Raw genomic sequence first — 21,370 nt, forward strand, 5'->3', positions numbered from 1 at the left:
CGGCATGTCTGGACAGGGAGCTTCAATTTGGTTACTGATTTAACATGAAAATGTTTAAAGATTTTCTGCCATATCTGTAAGTATAATTTTACTTGAATTCATTTAACACTTCATGTGTGGCTCTCCATACCCAACTTTTATCTTTGTTCAGACTTTGTCCATCTCACTACTGTCGGCTATGTTGTAGTCTGTTCTGAAGTGCTTTGCATTTGGAGTAGCTTTTTAATATGACTGTTGAACCACGATGAGCATGTCCCATCTCTTACAACTTTGTGCAGCTCATTCCTGACTGAAGTGCATCCCCTAAACTTCGTCCATTTACATTTGACAGATGAATGTTTCATGTTAACCACACACATAATCTGAAATGTTTCGTGTTGCCCTTTCTAAGCAGAAATATCTTCCTTCCTTTTATTACACTTCTGTTCACTTCCATAGTCAGTGATGCTGTGATGGCCTTAATGTTCGTAGATATCCTGTCCTAACAAAATCAAAAAGTTCGTGCCTGTTGGTAACCTGATCTGAGGTGTTACATTCACAAGTCAGTTCACTTTTCCGCCTACATTCAACCTGTCTTTGTGGTGTACATTCCGGTCACAATTAAGAATTTCGTTCCTATTAACGTCTGGTTTTAGCTGTGTTTCACTGTGGGCATCATTATAGTTCAGGGTGTATACGCTCCAGGAAATCCAGGAAAAACCCGGGAATTTTTTCATCTGGGAGAAAACCGGCAAAAACCCGAGAATTTTTTAGAATTCCTGGAATTGTTCATTGTTTCAGTTCAGTTAAATTTTTGTAACTTTGACTGGTAAGAACTGAAAGAGAAAAATGTGTCAAAGGCTTTAGGACGAAGACTGGAATACCTCATAACAGTAAACTGCTACCAATGAACGTGACATCACAACTGTTCACAAAAAGTTCATTTGAGCAGTTACATGCAGGCTCACACGTGTGTGCAGTTGTTGCGTATGGACAGTACCTTCCCCACTTCTGGCTACTTGTAGTATAACTGGTAGGTGTATCAGCAGTACCAGCTAGCAGCCAGATGCTAACTGCAAAAATTTTTCTGCCGCACCCGAGGTGCCAAATTGCCGTATGCGCATAGCAGTCCGGGTTGTAGTTTGGAGGGGGCTAGTCTCCACATTACCGTGTTTACATTTATTGGTTTTACTTGTTTCCTCTTTGTTTACACTTCTCACATCAAGTGAAAATAAAACAGATTTCTGTGGTTGGGGGCTATCGAGTGAATTAAAATACAAACTCATAATTATGGAAGGCTAACATATGTTATTATTTTCAGTTTACTGATTTTATTTTATTACCATGTTTCTGGCAGAAAATTGCCTTGCAGAACAAGAAGTTATTTTTCTCAGTTTGCTAAGAAAATGTGGCTTTTATTAACCTTTTCTCCAGAGGCAGTCAATTCATTAGAATCGAAGTATCTCATTCTGCACTATTGGCTAGTTTAAACTGCTCACTAAATTTCAAGTGCACATTTTCATTTTCTGGCACGTACGGCATTATGCCATAATAAAGAACCAAGTGTGAGATGATACAGTACTGATACTCCAAGAAAATTTGCATCCTGAAAACTGCTCTGAAATCTTAATATCAGGTTGGTGCCTACTTAATTGTGAATCTGGACATATGAATGTGCACTTTAAACAGGATTATGCATTTTAGTATGGTGTATGAAATTCTGATGTTCTTGGAGTATCCTATTCCTTTTGACATCATGTAAGGTCCCTTAATACTTCATTTGTATGAACATTTGGGCTTCCTACGTCATCATAGCTGCCCACGCAGAGTAACACCTAATTCCTGCCGCAGTGAAGCTATTTCTAACAGGTCGCGGGAAAATATCGCGAATGGTGCTTTGAAAAGCATTAGCTTCAAAGTGATGTATCTTAAAGTGTAACATGCACAAAAAAGACAAATATTACATGTGAAAGCTTAGCTTTTATTGTAGTTTGTTAATGTTAGACAAATATTATATGTGAAAGCTTAACTTCTCTTGTAGCTACACTATGTACGTAAAGTTAAATAGTAAACTTTTCCAATGTGTGTGTTCACACTACCTAACAATGATGTCGTTGTTGGCTGACTGTCATATGTCCTATGCTTTCAATATCTGCCTTCGTTGGCTGGCGAGATCGCGTGACTGGAGCTATGACTGGCTCACTAAAGCTCATTTCAGTCTAGATTTCAATGGTTCAGAAACTTAACGTGCTGTTTCGAATCTCTACTTTCGTATAGGGATACAAAAATATGCAGCGTATCGTATTAGGAAAATACGCAGCGTAAATGTTGCTGCACATTACAGATCTTCCCCACAGAGTTTTTTCATCCTCTGAAATTACATGTTGGTGTATAAAACCTTCACCATTTAAAGAATTGATATTTTTAAAGCTAAAAGAGAGAGAATATTGGCACTTACCATGGGAAAAGTGTATTTTTCACCTTGGAAGAAGTGTGTTTTCACATTGAGTAAAGTGAGTTTTTAACTGGAAAATTCAGGATTGATTTTTTTTTTTTTGTCTGCATATACGCCTTTCAGTTAAAGTGAGACATGTCCTGGATCCTTCCCATGGACTAGATCTGCATATAGGTTGGACCTTTTTGTCCTTCATATAGAACACCATGTCTGTGGCTGTAGAGTGATATGCCATTTCATAGAAATATTGGTTATCATATTGATCTTTCCATGCTGCTGTGTGTATCATGATTAGCAGACAAATGAAAGCATATAACAAAGTTTTGTGTTATTATTTAATAAACCCATTGTGGCAAAATTAATTGAAAATGAATTTGTTTTTTGTTTTAAAAAACAATAGCCTCTTGCAGGAAAAAACTATCAATATGTAAGTGTATACCCCAGCCAAAATGCATTTTATAATTTAATTTCATACAGTTCATATAATGTAGTTCTAGTTTCACACATTGCCAATGTTAAATGAGTAGGGTGGAATTTCTGATACTTACTTTCACTTATTACCAATGCTGAAGACTCTTCGCTTTGTTGGCTGTCTCTTCCCAGAAATTATTTTCATTAGGAACTAACAGTAAATGACCTTCTCTCTGGTGTAAACAGTAGGTGAGCATGAGTGAACAGTGTATGTTGATGTTCAGTTCCTATTCACAGGCACTCATTTGTGGTAGAGATGACTATCTTATCTCTCAGCAGACCATCAAAGTAGTTCACTCACCTCTGTGCTTTGGCCCTCACTTGACTTGAAAGAAATGTTCTCAATAGTATGTATGTTACCTTGTTCTTTTCCATTCCCTCCAGTGGAAATACTGGGTCGCAGGTATAAGTGAATGGTAGTGAACACAAGCAAATTATTCTGTCAAATCACTTGTATTCTCGTCGATTCACTCTCGTATAAATGGTTAGGTTTACTGAATTGTTTTTATAGTTATTCTGTAGGTTATGAGGCTAGTAGTTCTGACTGGTTCTTTCTGCCATGTGCATTAAATAATTACCTAGCTTCGCAGGTGTCACAAAAAAAAAAAAAAAACACATGGGCTTAGTCCATAGATATTAAGACTACAGTGGGGACGTGGGTCGTGTCAACATTACCTTTGTGGTATATGGCGAGTTTGACATGTCAGTGTAACGTGTTCCAGGCAAGTTTCCTGTCGCAGTTCCTTCAGTCGCCACAGTCTCCAGACGGTCAGGCTGCCACCTGCTTCCCACTGTCAGCACCCTTGGGTCTTTCCCTCTCTTCACCTTGCCAGCAGCGCAGCCCTCCCCAGTCGCAACAGCAGTCGCGGCGCGTGAGAGTTCCGTCGCCGTTGCACCCGCTGACGCCACCGGAGCTCGGGTCGCCACTGCAGTGGCGGCAGTCGCCTTCGCTGACTTCGTCGCAGTCGCGGAACTCTGGGGCCGGCAACCCCGGGGGTGGTCAGGTGTGCCTTGAGCGTGCGGCCCGCTTCCACAAGAATGCTGCCTGTAAGTTTGATCTGACAGAATAAAATTCTACCATACACTTTAGGGGAGAAATTTGTACTTGTCAGTCTGTGGCAAAAAAGAGGGAATAAACCCCCAGGAGGAGAGGAAAAAACAAATCTAAACTTTGTAGATTTACAAGGTATGTGATGTTACTTCAGTGATTCCAGTATTGAGTCAAATTTACAAATAAGTTTTCCATATGAACCCAGTTGTCAGTATGATGATGCACTGCTGTGGCCTCGATTTGTACATCGATTCAATTTTGGATGGTGCCGCAAAGCCATTGTAGCCCCTCTGGAGGTGAGAGGATATGATGTTGGAGCTGGTCCCACATGTGTTCTATCGGGGATAGATCTGGGTATCTTTCTGGCCAGTGGAGTAACTAGTCTATACTGGCATGTGTGCATATAAACTGCCTGCACGATGACAAGGTTTTTTTTTATGTTGAAAAATGTCACATGAAGGGTAACACATTACAACTTCAGTTTTTTCAAGCTCCCCTTCCCCCAAATCCCAGACAGACCTGAAGTATGGAGGTTTAGGTTCGCACTTTTGTATTTGGTGATCCATCTGGAAGCAACAGGTACGAAAGGCTGCTTTTAAATTCTCTTTTTTGATATATAATAACCTTTAGGTCAATGTTCAGTTTAAATTTTGTATCCCAAATTTGTGGTTGTGGATATTGAGTCACTTCACAATCCATGCAACTGAAATCATTAATGTGCTTTCCATAAAAAGCAGTAGCTGTCAATAGTGATGGTCACTTCATCTTCCTTAAAGCGAATGTAGTAATGGGGGGGGGGGGGGGGGGGAGGGAATGGAGATGAGAGAGATGGTATTAAAGGATCTGCAGTCTTGACTTGTTTGACCAGGCTCTCTTGGTTTATCCTGTGCAGATCTCTTCGTAACTACTGCAGTCCTTTACTTTCACATGTTCCTGTTGACATAATTATACATTTTTCTTCCTCGTAGTAACATTTTTCTTCCTGGTAGTAGGAATTAGCCGGAAATTGTCTGAAAATTTGTTTCCTCAGGTTAATTTTCATTAGATTTACTTCTGTCATCGACAGTTGTTTCTTACCAAATATATAATCACATCTACTATTTTGTGTGTGCACACTGGTAAACACAGTCCATTCTGTTCAACTTATCTTCCAAGTCCTTATATGCCTGTGAGGAAATGACAATGTCATGGTAAACCTTATAAAGTTTCTTTTTATTTTCACTGAACTTCCAGTTCCCATCCAAAATTATTTCTAGGTCTCCTTTACTACTTGCTCATTGTACAGATCAAATAGGATCAGAGACAGGTTACAACTGTCTCTCACTACCTTCTCGTAGACTGCTTCTCCTTCAAACTCTTCTGCTTGTAGAACAGCAATCGGGTTTCTGTAAACGTTCTCAGTAGTTGTGTGTTCATTTCATTTTATCCCTGGTAGCTCCCAAAGAACGTACTGTATACAAAAAGGGAATGGTTTTTGGTTCTCGTAGAACGCCATTCTGCAGCTCTGAAACAGTTTTCCCAAAATTTTCTGAGAGCTGTGGTGCCTGTTGGTCAATTCACGTATATAATATTTTGACAGAAATTGACCATGTTGAAATGTGTAGCTGTAATATTTGTTTATTTGTCCAAGAATCATTTTAGTACATTGTTAGTACATGTGATATACAACAGTGGTAAACCTAGTTAATTTACAATAATGTAGTCATTTTGACTACATTGTTGTTGTCATCAAAATGCATAATAATATAGGTTAGTGTACTACATTACTTCTGTATGTGGTAATAGCAGTTAAGTGAGATGACATAAGCATGACGTGAGCTATATTATGAAATGACAATTAGTAAAATTTGGTAAATGAGGTAGACTTATTACAATGTTCGATAAGTTCAGACAAAGAATAGAAGCAGTGGAACTGTGAGGTTTATAACTGAAACAGCAGCCACCCACAAGTATGATTATTTGGATCAAACTGTGACTGGTTTGATACTTTTACAAACCCATCTTCAGATGATTGTTAAACACGTTGTGTTTTTTTTTTTTTTTTTTTTTTTTTTTTTTTTTTTTTTTTTTTTTTCTCCTCCTCATTTTGTTTCTGTTTTTGGTTTATTGCACTAGGCTACATGACACATTTTTCGTTAAGTTTATTATTCCAGTACCTGGCAGCTGCCTGTGTGGAAAAATGTCCTCATCGTTCAACGAATTTATGGTTGTGAAGCAGATGCTCTTTATGTACGTTTCTTTGAGAAAAGAGACCTAAAGATGATCTGGTATTTTGTGGAACTACGTCAGAAACATTAAGATTTAAACCCTTTGTGCCCCTCCCTGCTTTCACTAAATTTTAAGTCTGTCCAAAGAGTGAAAGAGAATGTAATCTGGACTCTGCTTCAGACCATAGAAAATGACCTGATGGTTTTGTGGTAGTACAGTTAATGAGAATTTCACACAGTGTCTTTGTTTCTGTTTCATAGCTCTGGTCGATGCCACCTGCACATGGAGTGGAACATTACCACCACGATCTGTCAAGTCTGGTGCCTATTCGTGTAAGGTAAAAGAAAGCTTTATGATCATACAACTGTAAATATGGTTACTGATGTATGTGCAACATTCCTGTCATATATCTTAATAGTTGTAATTGCGTAAAGATAATTAATTACTTACTCTGCTCTCATTCTTCCTCTGTCCCTGAAATTAATTTAAAGATGTGTGCCCAGTCCTTGTCTTCTAAGGAGTACAAGGACAAGGAGGACAAAAATAAGGAAACTTGCTCCTCCACCTCCACACACTGCACGTTCTACTCCTGTGCCGAAGTTGGAGATACCTGTGGCACCCTGAGACACCATATCTCCCTGGACAATGTGACACAGAATCGTATGTCAGTGGATCTCCATTGTCCATTTCTCAGACTAAGACTAATGTGCAGCTGTATATAATACTTGCCACAATTGAAACAACTACTACAATCAATTCTTGCTAATGGTATTTTCATATTTTGTGTAAAACTTTAGATGTATGAACCTTCCAGGATTTGAACACGTGATCTCTCTCTGCATTCGGATGCATTATCTGTGCTGAGTGTCTTCTACAGAGGAAATCTGTACTAAGTTTTGCCAAGAATAATTTTATTGTGTTTTGGGGCTTAGCTCAACTGATAATAGACAATCTGGTTGTAATATAGGGACCCATACGCAAAAATTCTAAAATTCCTAAGTTCTGATTGCGTTTAATGATGATGCAAGTAGCAGGGAAAAGAATGTTAGTCATTGCACGTATCACTGTTCTAAATAGACGGAGCACAAACTCAACAAATTTCGCAAGGCTTCCAGTATCGGCATTCACAAAATTCCTTTCTATTATTACTTAAAAGTTGTAATTGTGTTTTCAGTCACAAAATAGCGAAGCTGCTTGCTGAAATACTTTGGCTAATGCAACTGTAGCACACACATAGCCTCATGCCTAGTGTGGAAAGGAACAGTGAAAATTATCATGGGCAAAATACAATCGAAAAAGATGCAGGGTTTTTAAACTGTGGAAAATCTGCAAGTAAAAACAGCTGGAAAACAGTGACATATAATAAAAGGGTGAAACGTGAAATAGCCTCACAAAAGCAGAGTAATGAAAAGGAATTCTTTGTTATTGGCGATTCTATATTAAAAAATGTAGTTTTACCAAACTGTGAGACAGATGTTCGCCCTGGTATCTGACCTCATCAGCTCAACAAACATTATAAAAATCTCTTAAGTGCAAAACAGTCTACAACTAAAAATGTAAACGATCCAAAGACCAATTACGAAGGTGTTTTTATTCATTCTGGGACGAATTCAATACAAAGCAGCAGCCGGGGAGAAATTGTAAGTGAGACGAAAAACATCATTCTTTCAGCCAAAGCATTGTACACAAATTCAAGACTGGTTATAAGTGGAATTCTGCACAGAAGGTCAGTAAGCAGTTCTTATATAAGCAACATAAACAGTGCTATCAGGGAACAGTGCGACAAACTCGGGACAATATTCGTTGACCCCAACAAATTTTAAGTGACAAATCCTTAGGATAGGGTGGCGTGCATTTAAACAGACTAGGCTCAATGAATTTCAGTAAAATGGTTACAGACATCTGTAAAATCATCAAGAACAAGGGAAACTGATACCGTGTGGAGGGGGTGAAAATTCAAAAGTGAAAATTGAAAATAAAAAATATCGTCCAGGCAGAAATTCCAATATAAATACAAGTACTAAGGATAGTAAGTTTCAGAACTCGTGTTTAACTCCAAACCTGACGGTATTTCATCAAAATGTACAATCCCTATCCAACAAAGTAAACGAATTTCAAATTTTGTTGGAAAGTGATACGAAAAACACCTCTGTATTATGTTTTACTGAACATTGGCTTGACAAAGAGAAACTTCATATGCTATGCATTCCAAATTTTGTATTGGGTAGTTATTTTTGTCGTAAATTATATAATCATGGTTGTGGTTGCATTTATGTTCAAAATAGCATAAATTTTAAATGTATGCCGTATGTAGAAAAATTATCCATAGAGAAAGATATTGAGGTAAATGGAATTGAAATCACAGACGAAAAAATTGCTATAATTTGTCTATACAGGGCGCCAACTGGCAATATTAACATTATGTTAAAGAACATTGAAAATATCTTACACAAGATTACACAAAAAAATAGAAAACTAATTGTATATGGGGATTTCAACATTGACTTTGCAAGTGAGTCTAATCAAAAAACTGCTTTACTGAACCTCTTGGCAGCTTTCAATTTAAAGGCTACCATAGAAACGCCAACACACATCACAAAAACCTCAGCCACAATCCTTGATCAAATATTTACAAATGTGCCCTTGAAACATACAACACAAACCCACAATACCGGCTTTGGGGACCACACAGCCCAAGAAATTAGTATAAGATTAGGAAAACCACTTAGTTCAACTGAATGTCTAACTACCACATCTAGGAAATATAATGACCAGAATATACAACATTTCCTTAACTATCTGCGTAAAGACATCTATGAATGTGAAAGTACAAATGATAAGTTCGATAAATTCCTAAATAGTTTTACCTATTATTTTGAACTTTGCTTTCCACTCCATAAAAAGACAGTCACAAAAAAGGATCTGAAAATAAAATGGGTCACAACAGGGATACAAATATCTGTGTAGTAGTAGTAGTAGTAGTAGTAGTAGTTTATTCATCCAGAGACAATGAACATTGCATGGATTTCGTCAAAAAATACATAGGGTGAACAATACTATACAAAATACAGTTGTGCATAGTAGACTACATAACATCAGACAACATTGAAATAGCATGTACAACTTTGATTATTTACATTGATGTATGAGAAAGACTTTTTACATGGGATACACAGTTGATATTTAGATATAACGCATACAATTCTAGCACTTTTGTACATATTATTTATTTAGATCATAGCAACAGTCAGATAAAAATGACTATTGGCACAGAGTACATAAATACAATTGTTTAGTATGAAGCTATTCCAGGTATTATTGTGCACTATAATAGCAGTTGTCATTAAAAATTTGAATACTGCTTCTTTAAATGAAGACAATTTTTTTATCTTTCCCGGTAGTTTGTTATACAAGCAGCTTCCTTGTATGTTAACAGCTCGTTTTTGTAGAGTGAAGATGGTTTTGAGATTTTTCTTACTTGACCCCAGAAGGTGAGGCCATAGGTAATAGCAGAATGTATATAAGCAAAGTAAACAGCTCTGCTACATTCCCTACTACATACAAAGCTAATAACACGTAAAGCAAAGCAAGCAGAGCTTAACTTATGCGAGAGATACAGGATATGGGATTTCCAGTCTAAATTTTCGTCTATATGTACACCTAAGAATTTTGTGGTAGCAACTCTCTCAATTTCTTTATTTTGTATAGTGTGTGACTTTGCTTTCCTGTAATGGATATAATTAGTTTTAGAGATATTTATGGTTAATTAGTTCACTTCAAACCAATTTTGCAAATATTCTATAACTCTGGCTGCAGATGTTGGCAATACCCGGTTTATGTCAGTTACTACAATGTTTGTGTCATCCGCAAACAGGGTTATTTGAGTACCACTTACTGGAATCTTGATATCATTTATGTAAAGAAGAAATAGGAGAGGTCCTAGAACACTCCCCTGCGGTACCCCAATTGGCACAGTCTGAATATCCGATCTGTAAACAATACTTTGGTTTTTACTGTTTGTTGTTGCAATTTCTACTACCTGTTTCCTATTATGGAGATATGACTGAAACCGCTTTTTGGCTACTCCTCGTATACTGACATATTCTAATTTGTCTAGCAGGATATCATTTTGGACAGTATCAAATGCCTTTGAGAGGTCCAAATTTATTCCTATTGTACTGTTGGTCTTATCTAGCCCTGTTACAATATTTTCAATGAATTGGGCGATGGCTGACTCTGTACTCATTCCTTTGCGAAAGCCGTGTTGGTTTACAGACAATAGATTGAATTTCTCAAGGTAATTTGTAATTATTTTTTTCATGACTGTCTCTATTACTTTTGAAAATACCGATAACAAAGCTATTGTCTACAGTTTCCCACTTCATGTATATTGCCCTTTTTATACAATGGTTTTACTTTTGCAATTTTTAATCGTTGTGGAAAGACACCTTCTGAAAATGATGTTTATGATGTGTGAGAGTGGGTCTGATACACTAGCACATCTCATCATGACTGAGCAAGGTATCTCGTCAATCCCTGAGGACATTTTATTCTTCATTGTTTTTATTATTCGATTAACTTCCAATTTGTTTGTGGGAGGTAGCAATAATGAATTAACACTTTGTTCTTCTGGGATTGATGTTCTACTAATGTTAGAACAATTTTTACTCAGATTGATTGGACTATTTATGAAGTAGTCATTAATGTAATTTGCTAAAGTAAGATTTCTGACTAGCACACCTTAATCATCTTTTAAAACAAAGTCATCTGGATTTATAACATTTTTGCTTGGGCCTATTTCTTTTTTTACTTGAGACTACTTCATGAAATATCTAGACAGCACACCACATACCCAGAATTTGATTCCCATTTTAAGAATTACAAAAAGATTTTAACTAAAGTCATAAAAGAAGATAAAAAAAGGCAAATAGTTCCTTCATAGCAAATGCACAAAATAAAATGAAAGCTATATGGAAGATTGTAAGGCATGAAACAGGAGTAAAACTGAGGGAATACCATAATATCAAACTGAATGAAAACACTTTTGTAATATCTGATCCCCAGCAGATAGCAAATAATTTTAACTCTTATTTCTCTAAGGCAGCTGAGATTCTGGTGAAGCAAAACTTTCAAAATGCTGTCACTGCAAATCAGATTAAAACTACCCCTAGTAACAAGTCTCTCTTCCTACACCCAACAGATGAACAGGAAATGCTAAAAACAATAGGGAGCTAAAATCAAAATCCTGTTCTTGCTGTTTGTAAATGACCTGGAACCATCCAGCCCTAACTATAAGTACATTAAATATGCCGATGATACAAATATACTTATCAAAGGAAAGACCCAAGAAGAGCTCCAAAATGAAATAAAAAAGAGCACTACACATGTATCCAAATGGTTCGCAATGAACAACTTAATTATAAACACACACTATGCATCTACACACAGTGCAGAATAAACAGCCTTTAACTGCAACCGTAGAACTGTTAGGCAAAAGACTTGAAACTGTAAATAGCACCAAATTTTTGGGAGTTTGGATCAAAGATGACCTAAGATGGCAGAAACACACACAACACCAATGTAGTAAATTAAATACCATTTGTTATAGTATAAAAATTCTTGTTGGATGCACATCTATGCAAGCCATAAAAAATGTGTACTATGCCCAAGCAGAATCATTACTAAGATATGGTTTAATTTGCTGGGGAAATTCACCACCCAGCAAAAGCTGTTTTATTGCACAAAAAAGAATTATAAGAGCCATGGAAGGCTTAGCACCTCGATCTTCATGCAAACCCTCATTTAAAAAGCTTCATATTCTTCCATTACCATGCCTATATATCCTAGAAACAATGTTTATGAGGAAAATTGTAAATGAAAATAACAAGATTGCTCCAAAAAATCAAAAGATCCATTCATACAACACAAGAAATAATCAAGATTTACATATGCAGTTTTCACATACAACACTAAAACAAAAAGGACCCTTGCAAGCAGGAAAAAAAAACTGTATAACAAACTACCTAAAGAAATTAAGGCAATAACTGGGCATGCATAAATTCAAAACTGCAGTGAGTGACTACTTGCTACAGAATTTTTACTATAGTGCTGATGAATTTTTATCTACAATGTAAATATGTGAAAAATTTAAATAGTTTATACAATTAAGGCCAAAATAAGAAATGTGTGTATTATATGTGGTCTATTACATGTGTGTGTGTGTGTATATGTGTGTGTGTGTGTGTGTGTGTGTGTGTGTGTGTGTGTGTGTGTCTGTATAATCAAGGGCAAAAGTATGAAATGTGTGCATGTAAAATTTACTTGTGAAATGTTATTCCCATATATTAGAGTTATATTGCTATATACTGAAAACCATACAACAGCTTTTTTCTGTTAAACTTTTTGACTTGTCCTATATCATTATGTACCCCTGTATGATTCACAGGACCAATAAATATACAATACAATACAATACAATATTTTTGAAAGTAGAAATCACTATCAGTTTAAACTTGACATTGGTCGTGATTGGTGCATGATGAGACCATTGGGCTCTCTCAGTGGAGGAAAATGGTCCATACACTGTCCTGTTGGACAGAACACAGAACATGTCAACTTTCTGGGAATCCTGGATGTGTTAAAGAGTTGCATGGAGATTCTCAGCAGCATTCGCATCTGATACGCAGTATGTGAATTCTAACACAGAGTTATTTTTCTGCCTGGCTTATCACCATTTCAGAAAAGGTGTACATTGCTGTGGAAAGCAAAGATGCCTCAGTTCCTTCAGAGAACATGTGGAAAAACCTTTGCTTGTGTTGGGATATATAATAATCTTTTAAAAGTTTTTAATGTTGCTGTAAGGATATGACATTCCAGATCTTACACCCTGTATGTTAGTCTCTTAATGTGTCACGTAAGTAGTGACTGTGACAGGAGTTACTCAGTAGACAAAATTGACATAGGTTATTAACAGACACAGCTAAAGTATTCTTGCATTATAATGAACGAGATACACTCGTTGCTGGAGCATCACGGGTTGTACTGATTGTAGTACACAAATGAGTTAAAAAGAGCACATTGGAACCATAAATCTGAAAAGTGTGAGGGGTACTGGATCCACATGAAAGGACCAGTAGACACAAGTTGTTAAAAGGTCTTCAGAATTTCTGAACAAACATGTCATCTTTAAGGAGTAATAAAATATATCTAAAAAGAAAGATGATGAGACTTAGCAAACAAAAGTGCTGGCAGGTCGATAGACACACAAAACAAACATTTTGGTGTGTCTATCGACCTGCCAGCACTTTTGTTTGCTAAGTCTCATCATCTTTCTTTTTAGATATATTTTTTTCCACGTGGAATGTTCCCTCTATTATATTCATATAATTAAGGTGTAATAACATTGATACTGTTAGTAGTCACTGTTGTAAAAGAGAATTAAAGTTGGTAGTGTCTGAGGATATTAATAATCTTGTAAATACCACCCTTGTTTGAGGAATATGTTTGAACAAATTGATGTATGACAGTGTAACCAGTTAATTGTGCCTGCAGGTATTCCTTGGAGGAGTTCCTTGGGACATGGGCGAGGCAGCCCTGGTGAATGAACTTCACCAGTTTGGCCAAATACGCATAGAGTGGCCAGGCAAAGAACAGTCGGCATCACAGCCGAAAGGCTACGTTTATGCCATTCTCGAGTCTGAAAGGAAGGTGAGCTTGTGAACTTTCAGTTGTTAATGGGTTAGTTGGCATATTCCTAGGATAAATAATTAGTTAATAGGAAGAACTGGAGCAGTTTGTACAAGATATTTGAAATATCAAAACCATACTATACTACTCTTCAAGCCTAGAAGTTAGTTCGCTGTGAAGTTAGACTTGAAGACATATCTTAAGACATGTCAGTAAATCTTCGCCACAAGGTTTGTCCAAAGACCACAATAGGAAGAAACTCTGTGGGGTGGGGTGGGATCGGATCAGATGGGATGTGGTGGGGTGGGGTTGGATGGGATAGGATGGGATGAGATGATAGGTGTAAAAGATAGTCCTGGGAAAGCTGTAAGAGGAACTGTGAGTAAAATTGATGGATAAGTATTACACACCAGAATTTAGATGTAGAAGTATACTGTACTAATTAACATGATTGTGTTCCATGTTCAGTCAAGACATGTAGCTTGTAATAAATTACTTCCAGGGTCTTCCAAGGATATTTACGCTGATATCATATTAAAGCAAAAAATCACTTGTGGTAAATGTAAAATGCAAAGATGGTTTTTCCAGCTTTGTCTATCTGTAGTTACCAGAGTCTGGTTTCGTGCAGGTATTTGCACTTGATACTTCAGCCGTTATTTAAAATGCTCTGAAGTGGATGTATCTATCCTAATTCTCTATAGATAGTTTCGCAATGTCAACATACGCATGTGCTCTCTTCACAGCTATTGGAAGGTAACTTCTTAGTTTAGTTTAACCTGTGATATGTTGCTAATTGCATAAATACAGAAAAATCTTTTTTTTATTTATTTATTTATTCCATGTGATCTGATGGTACACAGTCTGTTACAGATGTCAGAAAATATCAGTTAAAATTGTTAACATATAGCATCCTAATGTATTATATTGCAAAGATTGGTTAAATTTACTTCACTCCATTGCTCAATGTTTTCAATTTAACATAAATAGCAAGATTACTGTTCTAAGTATTCATTTATAGAGTAAAAACAGTGACACAACAAATATTACTTCACGGCTTTGCAAAATTTATGTTGTGTTCGATGGACATAATACTAGTGGGAAGATTGTTGAACAGTTGCAGGCCCATTTGAAAAGCTCCCTTTTTACACAGTTGAATGTTTGTACGTAAAATATGCAGATTTGAATGTTTCCTGATGTGTTCATTTCATTATTTTTTATGACTCTGGAGTCAGTTGGCACTATGTGGTTTCTGAAAAATTTTAGTCTCGAATGTATAGGCAAGGCAGTGTAAGGACTTCCAACATTCTGAAGATAGGTTTGCAGGAGTATCTGGATTTGCTCCCAGTAATAATCTTCATTGCTCTCTTCTGGATTTTGAATGTGCTCAGGGCAGTTGGAAAATTTCCCCAGAATATCACACCATATTTTAGGTGGGCTTGTAGGTAAGCATAGTATGCACTGGTTAATGGTTTCAGGCTAGCACATGATTTTAGTACACTCAATGCATAACAGCCAGTACAAAGTCTGGCACTTAACCTTTCCTGTATGTGTATTCCATTTCAGGTTATCTTGCACCCACAGACCCAGGAATTTGAGAACAGTGTCAGTATCAATTGGCTGGTTATTTACAGTGACAAGTGGCTGAGAGGAATTTGCATTTTGTTGCTTGAAAGTTCATGGAAGCTGTCTTTTTGATGTTGATAGTTAATCTGTTTTTAGCCCAGTTGTTGAGTTGTTCAGTGACCAAGTTCACGGCTTTTTGCACAGCCTCTGTATTCTCCCCTTTGAGGAGTACAGTTGTGTCATCAGCAAATACTATTGTTTTGTGTGCATCTACACTCACACTCAAGTCATTAATATACAGGAGGAAAAGTAGAGGTCCCAATACTGAGCCCTGTGGTACACCTTGCTTTACAGTTTTATTACTCGATAGGATTTCAGTTGTTGAGTTGGTTTGTCTTTTAGTGTATTTCGTGCTGACACTCTGCATCGGATTGGTTAGGAATGAAGCAATCCAATTGTTTGCATTTCCTCTGATACCATAGTGTTGTATTTTTTCCAGCAATATTTTGTGGTCAACAGCGTCAAAAGCCTTTAACAGATCCAGAAATATGCCTGTTATGGGATGTTTTTTATCTAACAGATCTAATAGCAGTATTTATGCAATAATATACTGCAGTTTCAGTAGATTTGTTGCTTCTGAACCCATGTTGAGCTAAACTTAGTAAATCTCTCTCTCTCTCTCTCTCGCTCGCTTCTCTTTTTTCCCAATGAAGTCCATCAGTTTTTTGTACATTATTTTTTGAAACACTTTAGAAAAGCAGGATGAGATTGAGATAGGCCTGTAGTTATTCATATCTTTATCATCACTGACTCCAGAGTCATAAAAAATAATGAAATGAGCACATCAGGAAAAATTCAAATCTGCATGTTTTACGTACAAACATTCAACTGTGTAAAAAGGGAGCTTTTCAAATGGGCCTCCAACTGTTCAACAATCTTCCCACTAGTATTATGTCCATCGAAGACAACAAAAAATTTTGCAAAGCCGTGAAGTAATATTTGTTGTGTCACTGTTTTTACTCTATTAATGAATACTTAGAACAGTAATCTTGCGCGCGCGCTACTGGGTAGAAGATAATGGACACTTTATAATATTTGTAGAGTAAAGAGTTAAAAGAGAAGTTAACAGTTCAAAATAAAAAAAACGTGAAAATTAGAAGACGTAACTTGTTTTGGGGAGCACAATTTTACTGGATGATGACAGAAACAAAGAGGGAAGAAATTGTGAATGAAGAACGTAACAGGAGATGATTAACTAAACAAGGAGCACAAAATGGAAGAGTTTTTGTACTAAGTAATAGATCGTAAAAAGAGAGCTACAAATGGTGGAATTCAGTCAGTATAATTCTGTTGTCTTGTTAGCATATGGTAAGCAAATTTTTCCCATCTTTCTTTTCTTTTAAGTTCTTAATTAGTAAAGTGATCAGAGTGAGAATATAGGAAAGAAGTGTTAGAATTGATTGGCAGAACTTCCTTTGTCTCCTCTTTCCAGGTTAGAGAGCTCCTGAACGCATGCACTCAAGAGTTGACGAGTGGTGGCAGCTGGTATTTCAAGATATCCTCAAAGAAGATGAAAGCTAAGGAAGTAAGTCGACCAATACTTACTCTCTCTCTCTCTCTCTCTCTCTCTCTCTCTCTCTCTCTCTCTCTCTCTCTCTCTATCTATATAAGCTGGCTCTAATCAGGTTAGTTCTGAAAAAGTGTGTGTGTGTGTGTGTGTGTGTGTGTGTGTGTGTGTGTGTGTGCGCGCGCGCGCGCGTGCGCGCGTACCTCTCTTATTATGCTACTTATCATGAGCCACCGGCCTCGCCACATTGCAAGCACTGGTTCTCACCTGATCACTGAAGTTAAGCAATATTGGGCCCAGTCAGTACTTGGATTGGCGTTATGGTTTGGGGAGAGAAAGTTACCGAAATGGAGTTAAATTGAAAGACATGCTGTAGGCCATTTCACTATATGGCATCATTGTTACTGTTGTTATTATTACTTCCACCATCACTTTAGTTTGAAGCTAAAGGGATAAAATTGAAGACCTTGCCTGTAAACAATGGTAAGAGTGGTCTGTCAGAAACAAAAGAGTTACTGCATGTAGAACATTGCAAGTGTGATATTCTTTCTTCATGCTAGCTGATTGTTCCATGGTGAACTGAGAAATTGCAGCTGTGCCGCTAATTTCAAATTTTCACTAACAGCAGCTCTGTCAGGATGTGAGCATGTATACAGGGGCTAGTGCCAAAACTACAGTTGCCAGTAGCAGTAATGTGTGTAGTGTTCATGCCAAAGGGATGCTTGTCAGGTATGATTTATACAAATCTGAGGATGATGTAGATAATTAAAACTCTGATAAAGATCCTGGAAATGTTCCTGAGAATGCAAATGTACTTTCAAAAGTGATAAAGGTGAGTAACTCTTTAAGGAAGTAAATAATGTTGTGTCTCTTACCATCGTTGACTAGATTTAACTGATAGTGCGATGTCAGAAATGTCAAATGACAACCTATTTGAGATCGTTATGCGATTCTTTCATAACTTGTTAATGCAATCTTAGTATCGTAGATTGAAAAAATTCTGACCATTTAAATTTGTATTTTTGAAAGTATTAATAGTAATGTTTCGTTACCTCACCCTGCAAAGAAACAGTGGTAGGTAAATGGTAACTCATTTTAAGTGCACTCGGCTTCCAAGTAAACCCATTGACACATTTTTAAGAATAATATTTTGAATACAGTTAACAATTTCAAAAATATGGAGTTACTTTAAAAATATAAGAAAACAATGATTTGTCTGAATAAAGAAAGTGAATAATTTATAAGAATTTATTTGGAATGTTACTGTGCAGTTTCTCAAAACAACCACCTTGTTGCTTACCATTGTTCACAGCCGAGGTCTTCAATTTTATAATACTATCCATGAAATAAGCGCCTTCATGAATCCTAACATTGTCATTTGGCCATAGAAACTTTGCTGCACTTTCCATTGCTTCTAAGCCTTCTTTCTTTCATTGCTGCTAAGTGGAGGCAATAATACTGTTGGGGAATATTCTATAATCAATTTTGGAACTCTGCAGGACATGGAAAGCATATTACTGAATGTGCTTCACATTGGGAAACTTAATGTATTTGGAGTAGAATTACACTGTTCAGCATTCTCAGGTCTAAGAAATACTTAACACTTAGGCTCTTTACATGTAACAAGGAAACCTATACCGAAAAACATGGCTGTTTTTACATTTTCAGCTATTACAACTCTTACGAAGTTAACAGTAATGAATTCAGAGTTTCATATTTATTGAGGAATGTAATACAGTGTTCTTAACCCTCCGCTGGTCGCGCGGATGACACTAATAATCCACATGACTTTCCCGCTAAATTTTGTCTGACAAGGCAGGATTGATATCGCGCTTTGTAACTTCCTTACTCTGTTCATAGTTTATGTTCACAGAATTGGTTGAAAGAGAAACCTGCGAAGGTGTATTGTCCTCATCAAAACTCGAGGTATTGCACAGATTATCTGGAAAAGAGCATTAACTGACAGACAATTGGTGGTCATCTACCTGTTCTTGTAATGTGACCTTCCTTTGATCTTCCCCAATCCTAAAGCTGGTGTCCAGGGTTTTAATGCCACTGTTTGCCCTTTAAGTGACTTAATGTCCACCCTACTCTTGAGTTTCTGCTGTAAAAGTGTGACGTTGCAATTAGGTGCAGCGTTCTCAACTGACATTTCAATGAAAGTGCAAAGTATTTTGTTTCAAATATATTCAGCCTGAACTGTTGTACATACATATTGTAGAGAGGGATCAGAATTCTTCAGAAAGTTTTATTACCTTCAACAGTCCAATTGCACGTTGCCATGTTAAGGCAGCCGGGCATGTGCTCAGCAGGAACATCTCTGAGTAGAGAAACATGCAAAGAAGTAACCGTGCATTTTCAGCATGCTCACACTGTCTAGCACAATTTTCTTTGCTGTTCACATTACAGATGACACAATGTTTTATAATGGTAGATACATCCACTGCAAAAAAGTTTCCTGAAGACTGACATGTTTTGTGTGCTGTCATATCTGTGTAGAAAGTACAGGATAACAATTTGTGAACTATATGAAATAAAATCGTGATAACTTCAGAATGATTTGTGCTAACACGTTCAAATTGACTCGTTGGCTGTGGGGCATGATGGGAATTAGTATTTGCTGTATAGTTTGGTTTAGTGGCAAAGGCCACTTAAATTTGGATGGGTTCATCAATGAGCAAAATTGGCACATTTGGGGGATTCAGAATCCGCATTTTGCAAACGAGAAGCCCTTTCACTCTCAACGGGTGACTGTGTGGTGTACAGTGTCCAGTCACAGAATAATCGGTGCAATATTCCTTGATGGCATGGCGATTACCGAATGGTACATGGAAGGTTTTGGAAGTGATTTCATTCCCATTATCCAAAGTGACCCTGATTTCGACAATATGTGGTTTGTGCAAGATGGAAACAACCCCATTGAAGCAGGAGAGTGCTCGATGTCCTGGAGGAGCACTTTGGGGACTGCATTCTGGCTCTGGGGTACCCAGAGGGCACTGGTGTGGGCTTAGATTGGCCATCACATTCTCCAGATGTGAACACGTACGATTCTTTTTTGTGGGGCCATAATAAAGACACGGTGCCCAGCAATAACCCCAGAACCAATGCTGAGCTGAAAACACCCATTCAGGAGGTCATCAACAGCATCGATGTTCAGATATTTCAGTGGGTCGTGGAGAATATAGCTATTCGTCTGTGCCACATCATCGCAAGTGATGACAGGCATTTTGAATATGTCATAACCTAAATCCAAATATCTGTAGTGACATATGTTGACTAAAGTGTGTCTACGCCATAGTTTGTACCTATTTTTTTCTCCCAGTTAGCTCAATAATTGTCACCCTGTAGACTCATATTGAAGCTGTGCACTTAACTATGCTGTAACCACTATAGTAAATGCTTTAACTTACTGACATGCGAATATTTAATGTTTACTTCCTCTTTGTCCTTTAGACTCATTATTGCAAATGTGTTGCAGGTCCAGGTAATCCCATGGCTGTTAAGTGATAGTAACTACATAAAGTACACTTCACAGAAGCTGGACCCACAGAAAACTGTATTTGTTGGTGCTCTTCATGGAATGCTAAATGCTGAGGGTTTGGCGAAAATAATGAATGACCTTTTTGGAGGTGTGATATATGTAGGTGAGTTCTTGCACAAATGAGGTCATATTATCTACCAAAGGCTAAAGTTTCCAGATTTTTTTTTTTAAAATTCATGCTTGTGACCATTTCCACTCCTTTGCATTGTAACATAGTTCTTGCCAAATTTTGGGGTAATACTGTTACTACTAATGTAGTTTGTATTTTTGGTGGCGTTCCTATTCCACAATTACATTGTCATCACATTATTTCATTTCCATGTGTATTACTACTTTTTATAATTTGTTAGCTCAGTGATTGGTACCTAATCAGTATTTATGTGTAAGTCAGATACTTGGCACCACAGTTTGTCTTGGAGGAAAATGAACATGTTATAATGAACTACCTTTCCTTTTATCGTGAATTTAAAATCTGTAAGACTATTTCAACAACTAAAAAAGAAAAAGAAGAGGAAATGTAACTGCTGAAAATATTTGAACTTTGAGCTGTCACAAGTGAATATTAAGCTAGTTTGCTTTTTCTCCATTTGCAGATGTATTTGGGTTTTTGTTACATTTTCCAAAACTGAGGATGAGAAAGTCCTCATTAGTTACTCTATCCATTACAAAGTGTGGGTCGTATTGCTTTGCAGATTCTGGTTGCCCAATACACACACACACACACACACACACACACACACACAATTATTAATCTTTGTTGGGCAAATTATAGGATTAACGTAATACTAATATTCCTGTTTAGCTGTCCACAGGAGTCACAGTACAAATTACATATTCTTGTAGTTTCTG

The 21,370-nt window shown here is 37.0% G+C and overlaps 1 protein-coding gene across 1 annotated transcript in view; it reads left to right on the top strand.

Annotated features, from left to right (window-relative positions):
- Nucleotides 1-21,370, top strand: part of LOC126109524 (uncharacterized) — a 293,239-nt gene that overhangs the window by 249,457 nt on the left and 22,412 nt on the right. The window contains exons 7-11 of the mRNA XM_049914544.1: nt 3,628-3,952; nt 6,425-6,501; nt 13,716-13,871; nt 16,906-16,998; nt 20,459-20,624. Coding sequence (XP_049770501.1) covers nt 3,628-3,952; nt 6,425-6,501; nt 13,716-13,871; nt 16,906-16,998; nt 20,459-20,624 — 817 coding nt within the window. The remainder of the gene's footprint in view (nt 1-3,627; nt 3,953-6,424; nt 6,502-13,715; nt 13,872-16,905; nt 16,999-20,458; nt 20,625-21,370) is intronic.

Source organism: Schistocerca cancellata, chromosome 12 (genome assembly GCF_023864275.1).
Source record: "Schistocerca cancellata isolate TAMUIC-IGC-003103 chromosome 12, iqSchCanc2.1, whole genome shotgun sequence".
NCBI lineage: Eukaryota > Metazoa > Arthropoda > Insecta > Orthoptera > Acrididae > Schistocerca > Schistocerca cancellata.